Here is a 16,060-nt window from a genome sequence, read left to right on the forward strand (position 1 = left end):
ACAAAAAAAAAAAAAAAAAAAATAGATGGTCATAATAGTGCCAGACACATTCTGAGTGATAATTTATTGATACTGGGAATTGGACCCAAGGACACTTTGCCACTGGACTACATCCCCAGCCCTGTTTTTATTTTGGGACAGGGTTTCACTAAATTGCTGAAACTGGCCTCAAGCTTGTGATCTTCCTGCTTCAGTCTCCCAAGTGGTTGGAATTACAGATGTGTGTTCCCATGCCCATCAGAGAGTATAAAATTTCAAAGTGGGGCTAGAAATTATAAAATGGCAAGCACTCTATCACTGAACTACAGTCCCAACTCCTAGTATTATACTTTTAATTAAAGAAGAAAATAAATTCAATAAGCAATATCAACTCATGGAATAGGAGTGGTAAAATATTAACTGAAACATTTTTTTAGCATATATAGGAATGGTGTTTGTTCAGATTTGAATTTGTGAAGCTTACATTTTTAGGATAGTGTTGAATTATATCAAGAAATAGACTAAAATTTCAGGTTAATTCTATGGAGTTGTCCATAAGCCCATTTGCTAAGAATTTTAATACCATATAGTAGTAGACTGCTTTTTTTGGGGGGGGGGCGTGCTGGAGATCAAATCTGGGGCCTCATGTATACTGGGCAAGTATTTACTTCACCCCACAGCCAGCAAACTGCATTTACAAAATAAAGTTATATAAGTAATGTTGGTTGCTGTTTGGGGCTTCCCCACCCTGTTTTTTTGGGGGGTAGGGTAGGGTGCCCCCCCCCCCTTTGGTACTGAGGATTTAACTAAGGGGCACTTCTCCACTGAGCCACATCCCCAGCCCAGCCTTGTTTTGTATTTTATTTAGAGACAGGGTCTCATCAAGTCAAGTACTTGGTGCCTCACTGTTGCTGAGGCTAGTGAACTTGTGATTTTCCTGTCTGAGCCTCCTGACCCGCTGGGATTACAAGCGGGCACCACTGCTTCGTGGTGCATTCCTTTTTTGAACGTGAAAGGTTCTACATTGGAGGGCATTTAGAACTTAGTGTAATTTATGAAAAGACAGTTTTGGTAATTACAGGGAAAAGGCAAGCACGGTAGCATACCTGTAATCCCAGGGACTAGAGAGGCTGAGGTAGGAAGATTGCAAGTTCAAGGCCACCCTCCATAACTTGGCAAGACCCTGTCTCTAAGTAAATAAATAAAATTGAAGATGTAGCTCATTGATAACACATCCCTGAATTTAATCCCTAGTTTTTCAGTAAATATCTTGAGGTTGTGCTGACTACCTATGGCCAGCAGGTTCCATGTAAAAATGGCTTGTACATCTTTATGTTCAACATTGATCAAAGACGCCATGCATGCCTGTGATCCCAGTGACTTGGGAGGCTGAGGCAGGAGGACTGGAAACTCAAAGCCAGCCCCAAGCAACTCAGCAAGACCCTGACTCAATTTAAAAAAAAAAAAAAAATAAAGCTAGGATATAGCTCAGTGGTTAAGTGCTCCTGGGTTTAATTCCCAATCCCTCTCCCCACTCCCCCCAAAAAAGATACTAGAAAAACTGCTTTGATGAATGGTTTGTAAGCAGTGCTACAATGTTTGGTTTATCTTGTTGGGTTTTTTTTTCCCTAATAAAAACATTTTTAAAAAATATTTTTTAGTTGTAGTTGGACCCAGTTCCTTCATTTTATTTATTTTTATGTGGTGCTGAGGATCGAACCCAGGGCCGCATATGTGCGAGGCAAGCACTCTACCACTGAGCCACAACCCCAGAACCCTAATAAAAACATTTTTGAGAATTTGTTGGAATAAAAAGTTCAACTTAAATTCTCTTCATTAATATTACTCTATAATGTTCTTATGGAGTTGTATTTTAGATTGAAATTCAGTTTATCTTTAAAATATTAAGTTTGTTCTCATGGAATTATACTGTCATGGGATTTACATTGTCTTGCTCCCTTTTTTCCTGACATCTGTTTTGTATTGTCATCTTTATCCATATATAGATCCACTATTTTAGTATTAAGATGTAATTGATATGTCTGTAATTTAACAACATATTTTTCATAAAATAATGTCATTAAATTTTTTTTTTTACACAGTCAGGTGTGGTATACACCTGTGATCCCCTCGACTTGGGAGGCTGAGGCAGGAGGATTGCAATTGCAAGTTTTGAGGCCAGTCTCAGCAACTCAGTGGAACCCTGCCTCAAAAAATAAAAAGGGATGAGATGTAGCTCAATTAAGGGAAGAGCTCTTTCAGAAGTCTGTTTTTTTTCAGTAGTTAATTTGTCTATAATATGAAAGTCAGAGCTGCATTAATACTTCTGATACTTACAAACATTGAAGATATCTCTAAGTGGTTTTTAATTTTTTTATATTTTTATTTTCTTATTGTATTGTTTTGTACCTAGGATCAAACCCAGGGGTGTTTAACCACTGAGGTACATCCCCAGGCCTTTTATTTTTTGAGTTGGTTAAGTTGGTCTTTGAGTTGGTTAAGGCCTCAGCTTTCTGAGTTTCTGGGCTTATAGCCATGGGCCACCACATCCAATTTGTTTGTTTTTGTTGGTTCAACTTGTTTTTGTTGAACCCAGCCTTCATACATGGTAGACAACTGCTCTACCAACGGAGCTACATCCCCAGCCCCCTAAAGGTATTGATTTTTTTAAAAAAGTAAAGTATACATGAAGACTTAGTTTTATCAATACCAAATATACATAGAATTTAAGCTGCATTCTATGTCATTTTCAAGACATTAAACTTTCATCCAAAGTTTACTTACTCTTGTCTTTGCTAATTTTGTCTTAAAACTCAAGGACTTTACATAGTGGATCTCATGTAGAACTAGTTTCTTTGGTGTCTTTTCTCAGATTCACTTTCTTGGTTTGCAAAAACATCTGGAACTCCAGCCACCTTTGACAGCATTTCTATCATTTTAATTTATTACATCTACTTTTTAAAATCTAATCTAAATCTTTTTTTATACTAACTCTGCCACTGTATTTGTACAGTTTATCCTTGCTTCAATCTGTCTTTGAAATTGGTCCCATACTAGATATGTAACTGTTACTTGATAATTGTTAGTTTTTTCTGTAGTAAAGTTTAGCATATTGAACTACAAGTGCTTAGGTGTGTGGGTGATCAGACATAAAATTTTAATAAGCAATGCCTTGAAATAAAATTCTGTAGTAAGTAGCATCAGATTTACCTATGTATGTGGTTGTGATTATAAAACTGTTTTCCCTTCAGACATTTATTATGTACATCTTTTTAACTAATATTTAATGAGAATCACGTAAATGCTTTGCATATTCTTATGTGACAATTTTTGAGACATGTAATGATTTAAGAAAGAAAATGAAAACGGTTTCATCTAGAAATGCATCTTGGTGGACCATAATCACAATTAAAGTGTTTCAGGTGATTGGATTGTTCTTGTGAAAAGTTTGCAGAAATCTGTGTAACCAAGGTCTCATTTTCATTTTTACCTGTTTTGAGCTCTAGAGGTGCAGTATCCCTGAGCATTAAATTAGTACTGATAGATGCTAACTTGGGGTGTTTTCCTTCTTTAAATCGCCTGTTTCCTATACCTGGGTTTTTTCTTGGGAGGTCTCATATCTACATTGACCAGAGTTGGCTCTCCTTACCTTATAAGAGTAGATATGAAGTAAGCATTGCCTGATCTAGGATGGTCAGTGAGAAGGCAATTCGTTGTACGGCTCAAGTTTGTGCAGAAATCCTTAAAACTTTCACATCTGTCTTCACCTCAAATTGATTTTGTTGCATGAAGGTCTCAACTATTGTTTGGTCTTAGATCTTATATTAGGTACTTGACCTTTAAGCTTCATTTACTTGTTATTTTACTTGTTTCTTTCTGATAGCGATAATAGATCTCGTTTTCCAAAGCAGAATACAACTGATTCATCTCTGACTTGCTGAACTTGATTTTTTTTTTTTTATTTTTATTTTTAAAAGTCTTCTGAAACTTAAACATCATACTATAGGGTGCGTTTTTATTCTTCTAAAAGAAGAAACCCATCTATGTTTTGACTGAAATTTTGATGTGTTCAGACATCTAGCCCTTCAGTTTAAATGTTTTTAAACTCAGTATGAAATTCCCTTTTAATAGTTAAATTTTAGCATGAAAAACTACTTTTTAAGTATCTATATGCAGGCTCTGCATACATCTGGAATCTGTTTAAGATATGTAATAAATTCCTTGTAAGTTTGAGATCTTAAATGGTTTTTTTAATCAACATGATGCGTAAGTTTTTTTTTCTTAAAAAAACGGCATCTACTTAAAGGGATTTATGACTAAAATTGCTTATTTTTCTACAGAGTTGTCTGCTGGTTCTCAGCTTGAAGAAGATTCTACAGTCCTTATTGATCCTTTTTCTTGGCGTTACCATTTTTTGAAGCAAAGTTAACCTAGCTTTCTAGTTTGAGCTTTCTTTTTGGCCATCTTTAAAAAAATTTTTTTTTCAATCTATAAAATAGACAAGAGATAGTTCTACAATGTCCAAGTCATTCCAGCAGTCATCTCTCGGTAGGGACTCACAGGGTCATGGGCGTGACCTGTCTGCAGCAGGAATAGGCCTTCTTGCTGCTGCTACCCAGTCTTTAAGTATGCCAGCATCTCTTGGAAGGATGAACCAGGGTACTGCACGCCTTGCTAGTTTAATGAATCTTGGAATGAGTTCTTCATTGAATCAACAAGGAGCTCATAGTGCACTGTCTTCTGCTAGTACTTCTTCCCATAATTTGCAGTCTATATTTAACATTGGAAGTAGAGGTCCACTCCCTTTGTCTTCTCAACACCGTGGAGATGCAGACCAGGCCAGTAACATTTTGGCCAGCTTTGGTCTGTCTGCTAGAGACTTAGATGAACTGAGTCGTTATCCAGAGGACAAGATTACTCCTGAGAATTTGCCCCAAATCCTTCTGCAGCTTAAAAGGAGGAGAACTGAAGAAGGCCCTACATTGAGTTATGGTAGAGATGGCAGATCTGCTACACGGGAGCCACCATACAGAGTACCTAGGGATGATTGGGAAGAAAAAAGGCACTTTAGAAGAGATAGTTTTGATGATCGTGGTCCTAGTCTCAACCCAGTGCTTGATTATGACCATGGAAGTCGTTCTCAAGAATCTGGTTATTATGACAGAATGGATTATGAAGATGACAGATTAAGAGATGGAGAAAGGTGTAGGGATGATTCCTTTTTTGGTGAGACCTCGCATAACTATCATAAATTTGACAGTGAGTATGAGAGAATGGGACGTGGTCCTGGCCCCTTACAAGAGAGATCTCTCTTTGAGAAAAAGAGGGGCGCTCCTCCAAGTAGCAATATTGAAGACTTCCATGGACTCTTACCGAAGGGTTATCCCCATCTGTGCTCTATATGTGATTTGCCAGTTCATTCTAATAAGGTGAGTTAATGCAACAGATGCTTCTAATTTCTTTTACATTGTAGTGCCTATTCTGTATTTATATCTTTTACTCTAATTCTATAGTCTGATGACCCCGAGTTGATCGAGAATTTTTATACTTTTGAGAACACTTACTTTATTTGGAAGGTAATTGTTTTTGAGCATTTTAAACCAGGGCTTTACATTAATAAAATCTGCCTAGATTACTTCTGGCCACAAAGCTGTCATCCACTGGAATTATCTTGTTGGTTTTTGGCATCAATATGTTCTTCTTAATCATATATTTAAGCAGGTTTTTTGTCTGCTTTGTTGAATTGTTGAATTAAGAATTTTTTTCACAGTCAATGAGCTCTGCCATTTAGGATGCTAGATTTCAGCTCTCCATCTGTCTTGATTGCTGATTTGTATGTAGTAAAGATATATTCTTGAACAATTCTCTTTTTTTCCTTATCTGTGGCTACAGGGAAAGAGTTAATGTAGAGCCCTGGTGTTTGTTTCCGTATGTTTCATATTTTAGATTAGTTCATTCTTCTTTTTTAATTTCCCTTTAACACAAACTCTCATACTATGACTGAAATTTTTCATCATTTTTTTTCTCCTTTTCCACAACTTTCTTAAACATACTTCAAAACTCACTTTTTATTATCCCATATTGCATCTGTCCCTTTAGAGACTTGAATAAATCAACTACTACAGTATCCTGCTCTGTGTTCCTCATAAGCAAATTCTTTTTCTGACTTAGGCTTATTAGACTTCTGGTATAGTCATTTGAAAAAAAAAAATCTAATTCTCCTTTACTTTAATTATCACATCTGGCAAAATGGGGACTTTTTCAAAAATGCCCTTTTAAATACGTTGTCCTTTCTCTTTGAACTTTTTCAGTGTTGTTCATTCTCACTGGGTTTTTTTTCCCCCCAATGTATATTGCAGTTGACTTAAAGTCAACATTATATAGTACCCCACTAGCTTGATCTATAATCTGTGACCATCCATTTTTCCTGATGTGCTGTATAGTTTTCTGCTTAACTGGATTATTCAAGTTGCTGCCATGAAACTGATTTGATGGTTACTGTTACAGGGTTTTTCTTTACAGTAACATCTGGAAGGCTCATTTTCTTTTCATATCTATTCCTTTGAAGTGCATTTTTTAGTGAGTATGGATTTTTGAGTAGACGTAAACTATATGGATAGAGAATTTGTTTTTAATATGCTGTTAAAAGAGTATTATCAATCACTCCCTTTCCTGTTTGGATCTTAGCATTTTTGTCTTTAATTGTTAGTCCATACCAAAACAAGTTAATGTAAAGGCTAAATTTAGGTTCATAGATTTATTTTTGTTTAAGAAATAGAACCCCAAACTCAGCAAATTTTATTTGATATGTGTTTTTAGTGTTATCTTTTTCCAGTTTTGTTGGATGTACTAAATATATCATGGAATTTTAGTTTTCTGTACTAAACTTCAAGGTTTAGGTCCGATGTGAATTAATATAATGAAAAGCTACATTAACTTTGTTGACTCCAATTTTTTTTCTATATTACTTCTTGCTTTGTTTACAAAGATATAATAGTGGACATGGTCTTGGGACCAGTGTTCTCCAAAAAAGATCTCTGTATTTCAAGGAATGTAGTTATAGTGTCTTAAATGAAAGTGATCTGAAGGGACTTAAAAATTGTTGCCACTGGAGTCATAAAGTTGTTGGGATATCAAAAAAGGGAACTATAAGAGGACTTACAAGATAAAAGTTTGCTTTTGTATATGATTATTACTTTTCTCCAAATTTTGCTACTTTCTAGTTCCTGAAGAAGGCTAATAATTTAAATGGATCTAAATTAACGAACAGTTTTTTAAATATTTGATGAAACTTTGGATTCAAGAGTATACCCTACTCTAGAGCAAGAGGTACTTTTTAGCCTATAAAAAATGCTTAGGTCCTATCTAGTTTTGATATTCTGTCAAAGTACTGAATATATTTAAGAACTATTTTAAAGGCCTTTAATTGTTTTAATTGTTCAATTTACAATATTTATATTTTAACCAATTTTATGAAGTTTAAATATGGATTTCCTCAATGTTTTCTACTTGCCTAAACAAACGTATCTGATATTTTCTGTGCATCACTAAAAAAAATTAAATACTCACTTTAGCAGTGGATCCTTGATTTTATAACTGACATGGAATGATGGTAGAGAAAATTCCTATGGTGGAAGTAGATTTTGAAAAATTTTTAAGCATTTAATCCTGCTCTCTGGTATTGCTGCATAACTTGGAAAATCTGTTATTTCCACTTAATAGTAATGTTAACTAGCCTACATGCTCACAAGTTCTTCTTGCTATGAAATAAGAAACTTAAGTGAAAAACAGACTCTTAATTTATCATCATGGCGTCTTTTTTTTTATGTTTTGGTGTTACATTAAGTGATGGTCTTACTTTTATTTCTTTCTAGGTCATTTTAGAGCATCAAGTTACTTTTCTACACAATCTCAAACTTCCTTCAAGTTCCTTTCACTTAAGGAAAATTGCCCACTAAAGCCCTTTTGCTCTCTTGTCATTTGAGTTCATATTTTTCCTTTGTATTACTTTAGAAGCCCTTAAATTGTTCTATGTTCTACCATTCTGGAAGTGTTTCCCAAATTATTCTTCATGTAACTTAAGATATCTTAAGGATATCAAGGTGAATGTAGTTTTCCTACAGAAATTTCTGAATTCTAAAAGTTATTTTTATTCTTTATTGATCTCAGATGTCTTTAAGATTGCCTTAGTATAGAATCTAAGGATACAGATTCAAAACAAAACAAAAAACCCTTTGACTCTTAGTTTGCACCTTAAACCACACAGGAAGAGATCAGGTAACAAATGCAGATTTAGAAATGGGTGAGTTTGGGCAGTACTTGACTAATTTTCTGATTTTGACCTTTCCAGCATTTTGAAAGACCAACCACATTTTTTAAAAAATATTTTTTAGTTATATTTTATTTTATTTATATGTGGTGCTGAGAATCGAACCCAGTGCCTCACAAATGCAAGGCAAGTGCATTGCCGCTCAGCCCCAGCCCCAGCCCCAAAACCAACTACATTTTTATGATGAAGTTTGAACCTTTAAGGAACCTGGGGGATTGGATAGAATTCTGTTCAGCTATGTACCTTTTCCATTTCCTGTGAATTAGAAACTTACCTAATAGGGTACCATTTATTTTTCTGTTTGTTTTTTTAATAAAATATAAATACTTTTCAGTTTAGAAAAATTTATTTAATCCCTCTTCTGAATTTTGTGAACTTCACCTATAACACCTCTTCCTTACAGCCATTTTTAAAATGGCCTCCAGCAAATCAGTGGTCTGTTGCTTTGCTGTGAGACATCTTACGTATCCCAAATATCTGATTGTAGAGCTAGAGTAATCTTAAGTTCCTATTTATTAGCCATTATTTTTAAAAGACACTGTAAGTTTTTATAGTCGTGGGAATAGTAATTAGCAGCTCCCCACATTTTGTTTGGATACCATCTTAGTTCTTTCACAGGGTTTAAGTTAATTCCCTTGGGGCATAGGAATGTACATAAACTGTGGTAATTAATGTAAATTATTCTTTAAAAGTTAAAGTTCCATCTATAAAATATTATGAAGTTTTTCATAACTCTGTATCTTCAAAGTCTGATACCATGTTTTTGTTTAGCCGAGACCTCCTATCCTTCCTCGATTTAGGTATAAAAACACATTGCCTGACTACATTTATATTCCCCTTATAACTGTATAGGTATAAAAGGTGTTACAGAAATTGCCTCATTGTGGGAATTTGGGAATAGTCAGTAAGTTGTAAAATGAGATGGATTTATGAGCAGTACAATGATAATTCACCCTGTTTTCCTCGAGAGCACTTGCCATGTGCTTCCCAGTGTTCTGAAGCAGTTTGCCTTTTATTAACTCATTTGTTTTTCACAACATCCCTATGAGAATATTGTCACAATGAATTTAAATAGCTTTGGACTAAGAAATAACATCTAGTCACATGCAATTTAGGAGTGGAACCTAGACAATTTGGCAGCAGACATCAGTTTTTTGCCTCTCATAATGGCTAAAAAGGTAACTGAATTTCCCCCCCTAAGGACAGGAACATTTATTAAATACAAATTTAGAGCTTAGCGCAGTGGCGCACGCCTGTAATCCCAGCATTTTAAGAGGCTGATTTAAGAGGATTGCGAGTTCAAAGCCAGCTTCAGCAACTTGGCTAGACCATGTCTCAAAAAAAAAAAAAAAATTTTGTAGATGGGCTAGGAATGTGGTTAAATGCACCACTGGCTTCAATCTCTGGTACCAAAAATGAAAATAAATTTAGTTCCTCTAATTTTAAAAAAGCCACAAAGGAGCAAATGTTAATAAAAACATAATGTTTCCCTATTTAAAATTTGGACACAGAGTTAAAATTGCTTTTCTATTTTTGGGAAATATGGTTACTTGATTTTGGGGTAAATGGGGGAGCATTTTCTAGAGAATACATTTCTGTTAAATAATGTTACCTTTTTAAGGCAATGTAAATTATTGTGCATTTTTCACTACATGCATGCCTCAAAACCTGGGTGGAACTAAAGATTTTATATTTAATTATTCACATTTATACATTTTCTAAAAACTGTTTACAAACATGGATATTTTATCATTTAGAATGTTGTAAAGTAGCAGTTCTAATAGCGAATATTTCTGTTTGGTCTACAACAGAAGTTAATATGTTTAACTGATCTCAAGGTCAGTGTTCTTGATCTTTTAAAATTCTATATCTTTTCTGTGTCAGTATTCTTAAGTATGTTGACCAAGTTAATATTAATCCAGTTTTTCCAAGAATGTGCATAGCGTATTTGAGGGCAGGATCAAGTTTCAAGGACTCAATAATGGCTTTAAATTAAATCAGTGTGATTTAATGAATCGAGTGTTTGTATAGCCTATGAAACTGCATAGGCATTAACATCCTAGAGTTTGAATGGTTCAGATGAAAATATTTTAAGCTTTATTTTTGTTAATTCTACTAATTTACTTTGCTGCAGGAGTGGAGTCAACATATCAATGGAGCAAGTCACAGTCGCCGATGCCAGCTTCTTCTTGAAATGTAGGAGTTTGAAATACCTTTAAAGCATCCTATCCTGAATCAGAAACAACCTTTATTGGTTTTGGGTAGTTTACCATATTACTTGTAATAGCAACATAATTGATACTGTGTGGGCAATACTAATTACAGATAACATATTTAAGTCTATAATCTTACATTGATTATTAGATGCATAATGGTGACACTTCATGGTTTGATTTTATTTCTAAGGTAAATACATATTGGGCATTTTTATACAAGTGGATTTTTTGGGGGGGGTGGTACTAGGTATTAAATATGGGGATCCTCAACCACTGAGCCACATTCTCAGCTATTTTTTGTATTTTATTTAAAGACAGGGTCTCATTACTTTGCCTCAATTTTGCTGAGGCTGGCTTAGAAATCTCCATCCTCTTTTCCCGGCCTCCTGAGCTGCTGGGATTACAGGCGTGTGCCACCACGCCCAGCAACAGGTGGAATTTTTAGTGAACTAAATGAAAGCCTTTGAAACTTAGAGGATTCATGATAGCATTTTAAAATAATAGTGAATATGTGCTCTAAAAATATAGATGATATGACTAATTAAAAGTTACTAGTTTATCATGCAAAATCCCTCATGGTTTTTTTTTTTTCTTTTTCTTTTTTCTTTCTTTTGAGACACCTTAGTTTCTAAGTTTAGGCTGCTATAGCAATGTGGAATTCGTAAAGAAAATGCCTAAAACAGCATCATGCCCATTGTTCACTGAACAATATATATGCCTCGCTCACTTGAGGCTGTTCTTTCTATTGTCATAACTCATATATGTTCTTGAGACTCAATATTAGGGAAGCAAAACCTGGCAATCTGTTCTTGTTTTTCTATATAACCCACAATTCTAATTCTTTGTTCAACATTTTTCCTCCTCTTAATTTAACAAATACAGGGATCATTTAGTTTCAGTATACATTGCCTACATTTGCAAGCAATATGAGACAAGTTGATTCACATTGGTTTGGACTGTTTTGAAGTTCTTTTGAAATATATTACATACTTTTAAAACTGTAATGTTTCTAACATTTAGACTCTCAGATAACTTTACTAATAAATTATCTCTATTTTAGAGGCCAAACAAGGTTACTTTGTGAAAAGGACAGTTTTATTTTAAAGTTAATTTTCTGGTCTTTTTAAAGCTACCCAGAATGGAATCCTGACAATGATACAGGACACACAATGTAAGTTAAAAAATTTTAAGCTATTGTTTGTACAGGAGATCAATGTAAGGAATCCAGGTTTAACTTTCAATATTCATAAATATTTTAGAATTTCATTGCTGAATTTGAGAGATTAAAAATCACTGTCTTATTATAAAATTGTGTAGTAACTTTTATTCTTTTATTGTTATGGATTTTCCCTAGTTATGTCATATATAAAGCCCTCAAATAAAGTTGTCATAGTTGTACAAAGAATACTTGTAAATCTTACTTCTGATGCACCTCTTTATTTTTCATATTTTCTTCACATTACTAGGGGTGATCCATTCATGTTGCAGCAGTCTACAAACCCGGCACCAGGAATTTTGGGACCTCCACCCCCCTCCTTTCATCTTGGGGGACCAGCAGTTGGGCCAAGAGGAAATCTGGGTAATTATATGAAATGAAATTCACATTAACTTTTTTCATATTGCTTTTTGGTCATAAAATTTAAATTCAAATATTGTTCAAAAAAATAACAGCATGAAAAAACAGCCAGGTATTTGTAATATTTGTTTGTTTTTAAATAGTACTGGGAATCAAACCCAGGGCCTTCTGCATGTGAGGCAAACATTCTGCTAGTGAACTATATTCATTTCTCCAATGTTTTTTAATTTCTGATTGAAAATTATGTATACTTTTTCATTAAAATGGCTTGTTATAGAAAGTGTACTTACTTTAAACTTTCTTCCCACCTCCCCCAAAGGTGCTGGAAACGGAAATCTGCAAGGACCTAGACACATGCAAAAAGGCAGAGTGGTCAGTAATGTAGCCATTGCTTTTTATTTTATTTTCTGTTTGGGGGTGGGTGTGTAGTTTAACGTAAATACTTACTAATTTAATTTTCATTGAGGTTCTTACCTATAGGAAGAGTGTCAACAGTTTGAAAATCATTAGATTTTTAAGTGACTGGTATACCACACAGTCTTTAAAAAAAATCTCACGTTGAATTGGCATCTAAGGAACTTGCTACCCAGTTATGTATACAACATTCTATTTAAAAGACAATAGAGACTGAAAACCTTGGTGATCATTATAACCACTTGGATTTAAGCAGAAAGAATTTATTACAGTGACATTTAAATTACTATGAAGTTTTAAAATTCTGGAACGTTAAATACTTTTGTGGTTAATTAGACTATAAAATTCTAATGGATGATGTGTTTCATGTTACTTTAACTTCTTCAGTCTCCAGAACCTTGAGCTTGCTAAGTCTGTGCTCTATATCATTGGACTACAACTCCAGTCCCTTCTTCTTTTTTTGTTTGTTGGTACTGGGGATTTTTTTCAACTTGGGCACCCAACCACTGAACCACATCCCCAGCCTTATTTTGTGTTTTATTTAGAGACAGGGTCTCACTGAGTTGCTTAGCACCTCCTTTTTGCTTTGAACTCATGATCCTCCTGCTTCAGCCTTGCAAGCTGCTGGGATTATAAGCATGCGCCACCACACCTGGCTGCTTGTTTTTTGTTTGGGTTTTTTGTTTCTGTTTTTTATATGTACTGGAGATTTGAACCCAAGAGTTCTTAACCACTGGGTCACTTCCAGCTTTTTATTCTGAGACAAGAGTCTTGCTAACTTGCTGGGGCTGGTTTTGAACTTGTAATCCTCTTGCCTCTGCCTCTACTTAAACTTCCCAAGTCTCTGGGATTACAGCAGTCTACCACTGCACCTGGCTCTTGTTGGCTTTTTAAAAACTTACAGCTGGGCACACCTGTAATCCCAGCAGCTCGGGAAGCTGAGGCAAGAGGATCACAAGTTCAAGCAACTTGATGTCTTGAGTGGTTAACCAGCCTTAGCAAGTTACCAAGGCCCTAAGCAACTCATTGAGACCTTGTCTCTAAATAAAATATGTAAAAAGGGCTGAGGATGTGGCTCTGTGCCTGGATTCAGTCCCCAGTACCATATATAAAATATATGTATATATACACACACACATTGACTTGAGTTTTCTCCCCAATGAATAGGAAACTAGCCGAGTTGTTCACATCATGGATTTTCAGCGAGGGAAAAACTTGAGGTACCAACTGTTGCAGCTGGTGGAACCTTTTGGAGTCATTTCAAATCATCTGATTCTAAATAAAATTAATGAGGTATGAATTGAAATAAGCATTGTTTACTAATACCATTAAGGTATTTTCTTAGTTGATATTGAATCAGAAAAGGAATGAAATCCATGTATATAAATCATGGACTGGGAATGTAATAAAGGAAAAGCCAATAGTTGAATATCTCAATATTCTAGTAGTAATTGATTATTAGAAACTTTGTATATTGTGATCTGTAAGTAGTAGTATTGTTATTATACTACTATAAAAGTAAAATTCTTTGGAAAACTTTTTCAGACCTATGTCCTAAATGATGCTAAATCATTTTTCAGCAATGAGCATAGTTAATGATAGTTTAATACCATGAATATAGTTTCGGGTAACTTTTAATAAAACAGCAAATTGTCAACACAAGTCTTTTGTTTACATTTCTTGAAAGTGCTTCCTATTTGGTGTGATGAAATGTAACATCTAGAAATGTTGGGGAAATATCATCTATTGAAAAAAAAAATTTTTTTTTTTTAACAATTTTAGGCATTTATTGAAATGGCAACAACAGAAGATGCTCAGGCTGCAGTGGATTATTATACAACCACACCAGCATTAGTATTTGGCAAACCAGTGAGAGTTCATTTATCCCAGAAGTATAAAAGAATAAAGGTATCCTCTCCCCCCTCCCCTAACCCTCCAGGTTATATATAGGTAACCACTCAATACATCATTTTATTAACTTTGTCTGTTTTAAATTGCTGTTTTAAAAAAATAGGATTGACCAACAGTTTCCTTTCCTTTTTTCCCCTTTTAAAGAAACCTGAAGGGAAGCCAGATCAGAAGTTTGATCAAAAGCAAGAGCTTGGACGTGTGATACACCTCAGCAATTTACCCCATTCTGGCTATTCTGATAGTGCTGTCCTTAAGCTTGCTGAGCCGTATGGGAAAATAAAGAATTATATATTGATGAGGATGAAAAGTCAGGTAATAAATTCATAAATTACTTTTTAAGATACTTCATTTGGCTGAGAATATAGCTTAGTGGTTGAGCCATTGTGTAATGTGTAAGTTTCTAGATTCCACTCCCAGTACCAAAAAGAAAATACATATGTCTTCTTAGCCATATAATGACTGAGATTTATTTTCCCCATAGTAGGTATGCATACAAAGCATTGAATAAATTCTGGTAATAAAAAGCTTTTAGTTTTTGTTTTATGTAGTCCTGGTTTTGAACCCAGGGAACTCTACCACTGAGCTACATCCCCTGTGCCCACAGCCCTTTTTATTTTTGTATTTTGAGATAGGGTCTTGCTAAGTTGACTGGGGCTGGCCTCAAAGTGTGATACTCCTATTTCAGTCTCCAGGTTTGCTGAGATTCTGTAATCCCAGCAAATTCAGGCTGCAGTTTGGCTTCTTGTTTTATGTTACCAAATTGATAACACCCACTTCTAATCAAACTAACCTTGTTTGAAGGTGTGGTGTTTTGTTGTTTGTTTTGGAGGTTTTTCTTGTTTGTTTTGGTACTAGAATTGAACTCAGGGGAACTCGGCCACTGAGCCACATCCTCAGCCCTATTTTATTTGTAGAGACAGAGTTGCTTAGCACCTCTCTATTGCTCCTGTCTCATTGAGAGTGTTTTATAAATATATTATAGGCTTTTCCAAATCTGAAATTAATGGCTAAATTGTCCCATGCTTGTATTCCAGAGATTTGATAGCCAGGGGCAATGACACATCCTATAATCCCAGTGGCTTGGGAGTCTAGAAGGAGAATTTTGAGTTCAAAGCCAGCCATAGCAACTTAGTAATGCCCTGTCTCTAATATTCATCCATTTGCTTGCTTGCTTGTTTATTTATTTATTTATTCATTGTTGGCAGGCCTTTATGTGGTGCTGAGACTCAAACCCAGTGCCTCACACATGCAGGACAAGTGTGCTTCCACTTAACCATAGCCCCAGCCGCTCTAATAAAATATTTTTTAAAAGGGCCGGGGCTAGCCATGGCGCAGTATGGTGGCACACACTTGTAATCCCAGCAGCTCTGAAGGCTGAGATGGGAGGATCGAAAGTTCAAAACCACCCTTACTTAGCAAGACAATAAGCAATTCAATGAGACCCTGTCTCTAAATAAAATATAAAATGGGACTAGGGATGTGGCTCAGTGGTCCAGTGCCCCTGAGTTCAATCCCCATCACCAAAAATAATAAAAGGACTGGGGATGTGGTGCCATGCATGCTTAAGTGCCCCTGGGTTCAATCCCTGGTACACCCCCCCCCCCAAAAAAAAAAAAAATTCAGAGGTTTGAAGTA

General features: G+C 35.2%; 1 protein-coding gene and 1 long non-coding RNA gene across 9 annotated transcripts in view; one reads left to right on the forward strand and one right to left on the reverse strand.

The window, feature by feature from the left end:
• The window catches only part of Matr3 (matrin 3), a 34,871-nt gene that overhangs the window by 8,974 nt on the left and 9,837 nt on the right, over nucleotides 1–16,060 (forward strand). For 4 of the 8 annotated variants that reach the window (XM_015484674.2, XM_015484689.2, XM_015484684.2 and 1 more), the window contains exons 2-9: nucleotides 4,320–5,408; nucleotides 10,443–10,504; nucleotides 11,654–11,695; nucleotides 11,991–12,103; nucleotides 12,420–12,472; nucleotides 13,682–13,807; nucleotides 14,297–14,422; nucleotides 14,570–14,737. In XM_015484674.2, coding sequence (XP_015340160.1) covers nucleotides 4,497–5,408; nucleotides 10,443–10,504; nucleotides 11,654–11,695; nucleotides 11,991–12,103; nucleotides 12,420–12,472; nucleotides 13,682–13,807; nucleotides 14,297–14,422; nucleotides 14,570–14,737 — 1,602 coding nt within the window. In that variant the 5' untranslated portion in view covers nucleotides 4,320–4,496. The remainder of the gene's footprint in view (nucleotides 1–4,319; nucleotides 5,409–10,442; nucleotides 10,505–11,653; nucleotides 11,696–11,990; nucleotides 12,104–12,419; nucleotides 12,473–13,681; nucleotides 13,808–14,296; nucleotides 14,423–14,569; nucleotides 14,738–16,060) is intronic. The other 4 variants (XM_048811632.1, XM_048811634.1, XM_015484702.2 and 1 more) reach the window with 1 other exon arrangement.
• On the reverse strand, nucleotides 2,086–5,880 carry LOC125619098. Its single transcript, XR_007350588.1, has 3 exons — nucleotides 5,870–5,880; nucleotides 2,764–2,769; nucleotides 2,086–2,234 (listed from the first exon to the last, which is right to left on the reverse strand). It is a non-coding gene; the product is annotated as an uncharacterized LOC125619098 (long non-coding RNA).

Source organism: Marmota marmota, unplaced genomic scaffold, assembly GCF_001458135.2.
Source record: "Marmota marmota marmota unplaced genomic scaffold, marMar, whole genome shotgun sequence".
Taxonomy (NCBI): domain Eukaryota; kingdom Metazoa; phylum Chordata; class Mammalia; order Rodentia; family Sciuridae; genus Marmota; species Marmota marmota.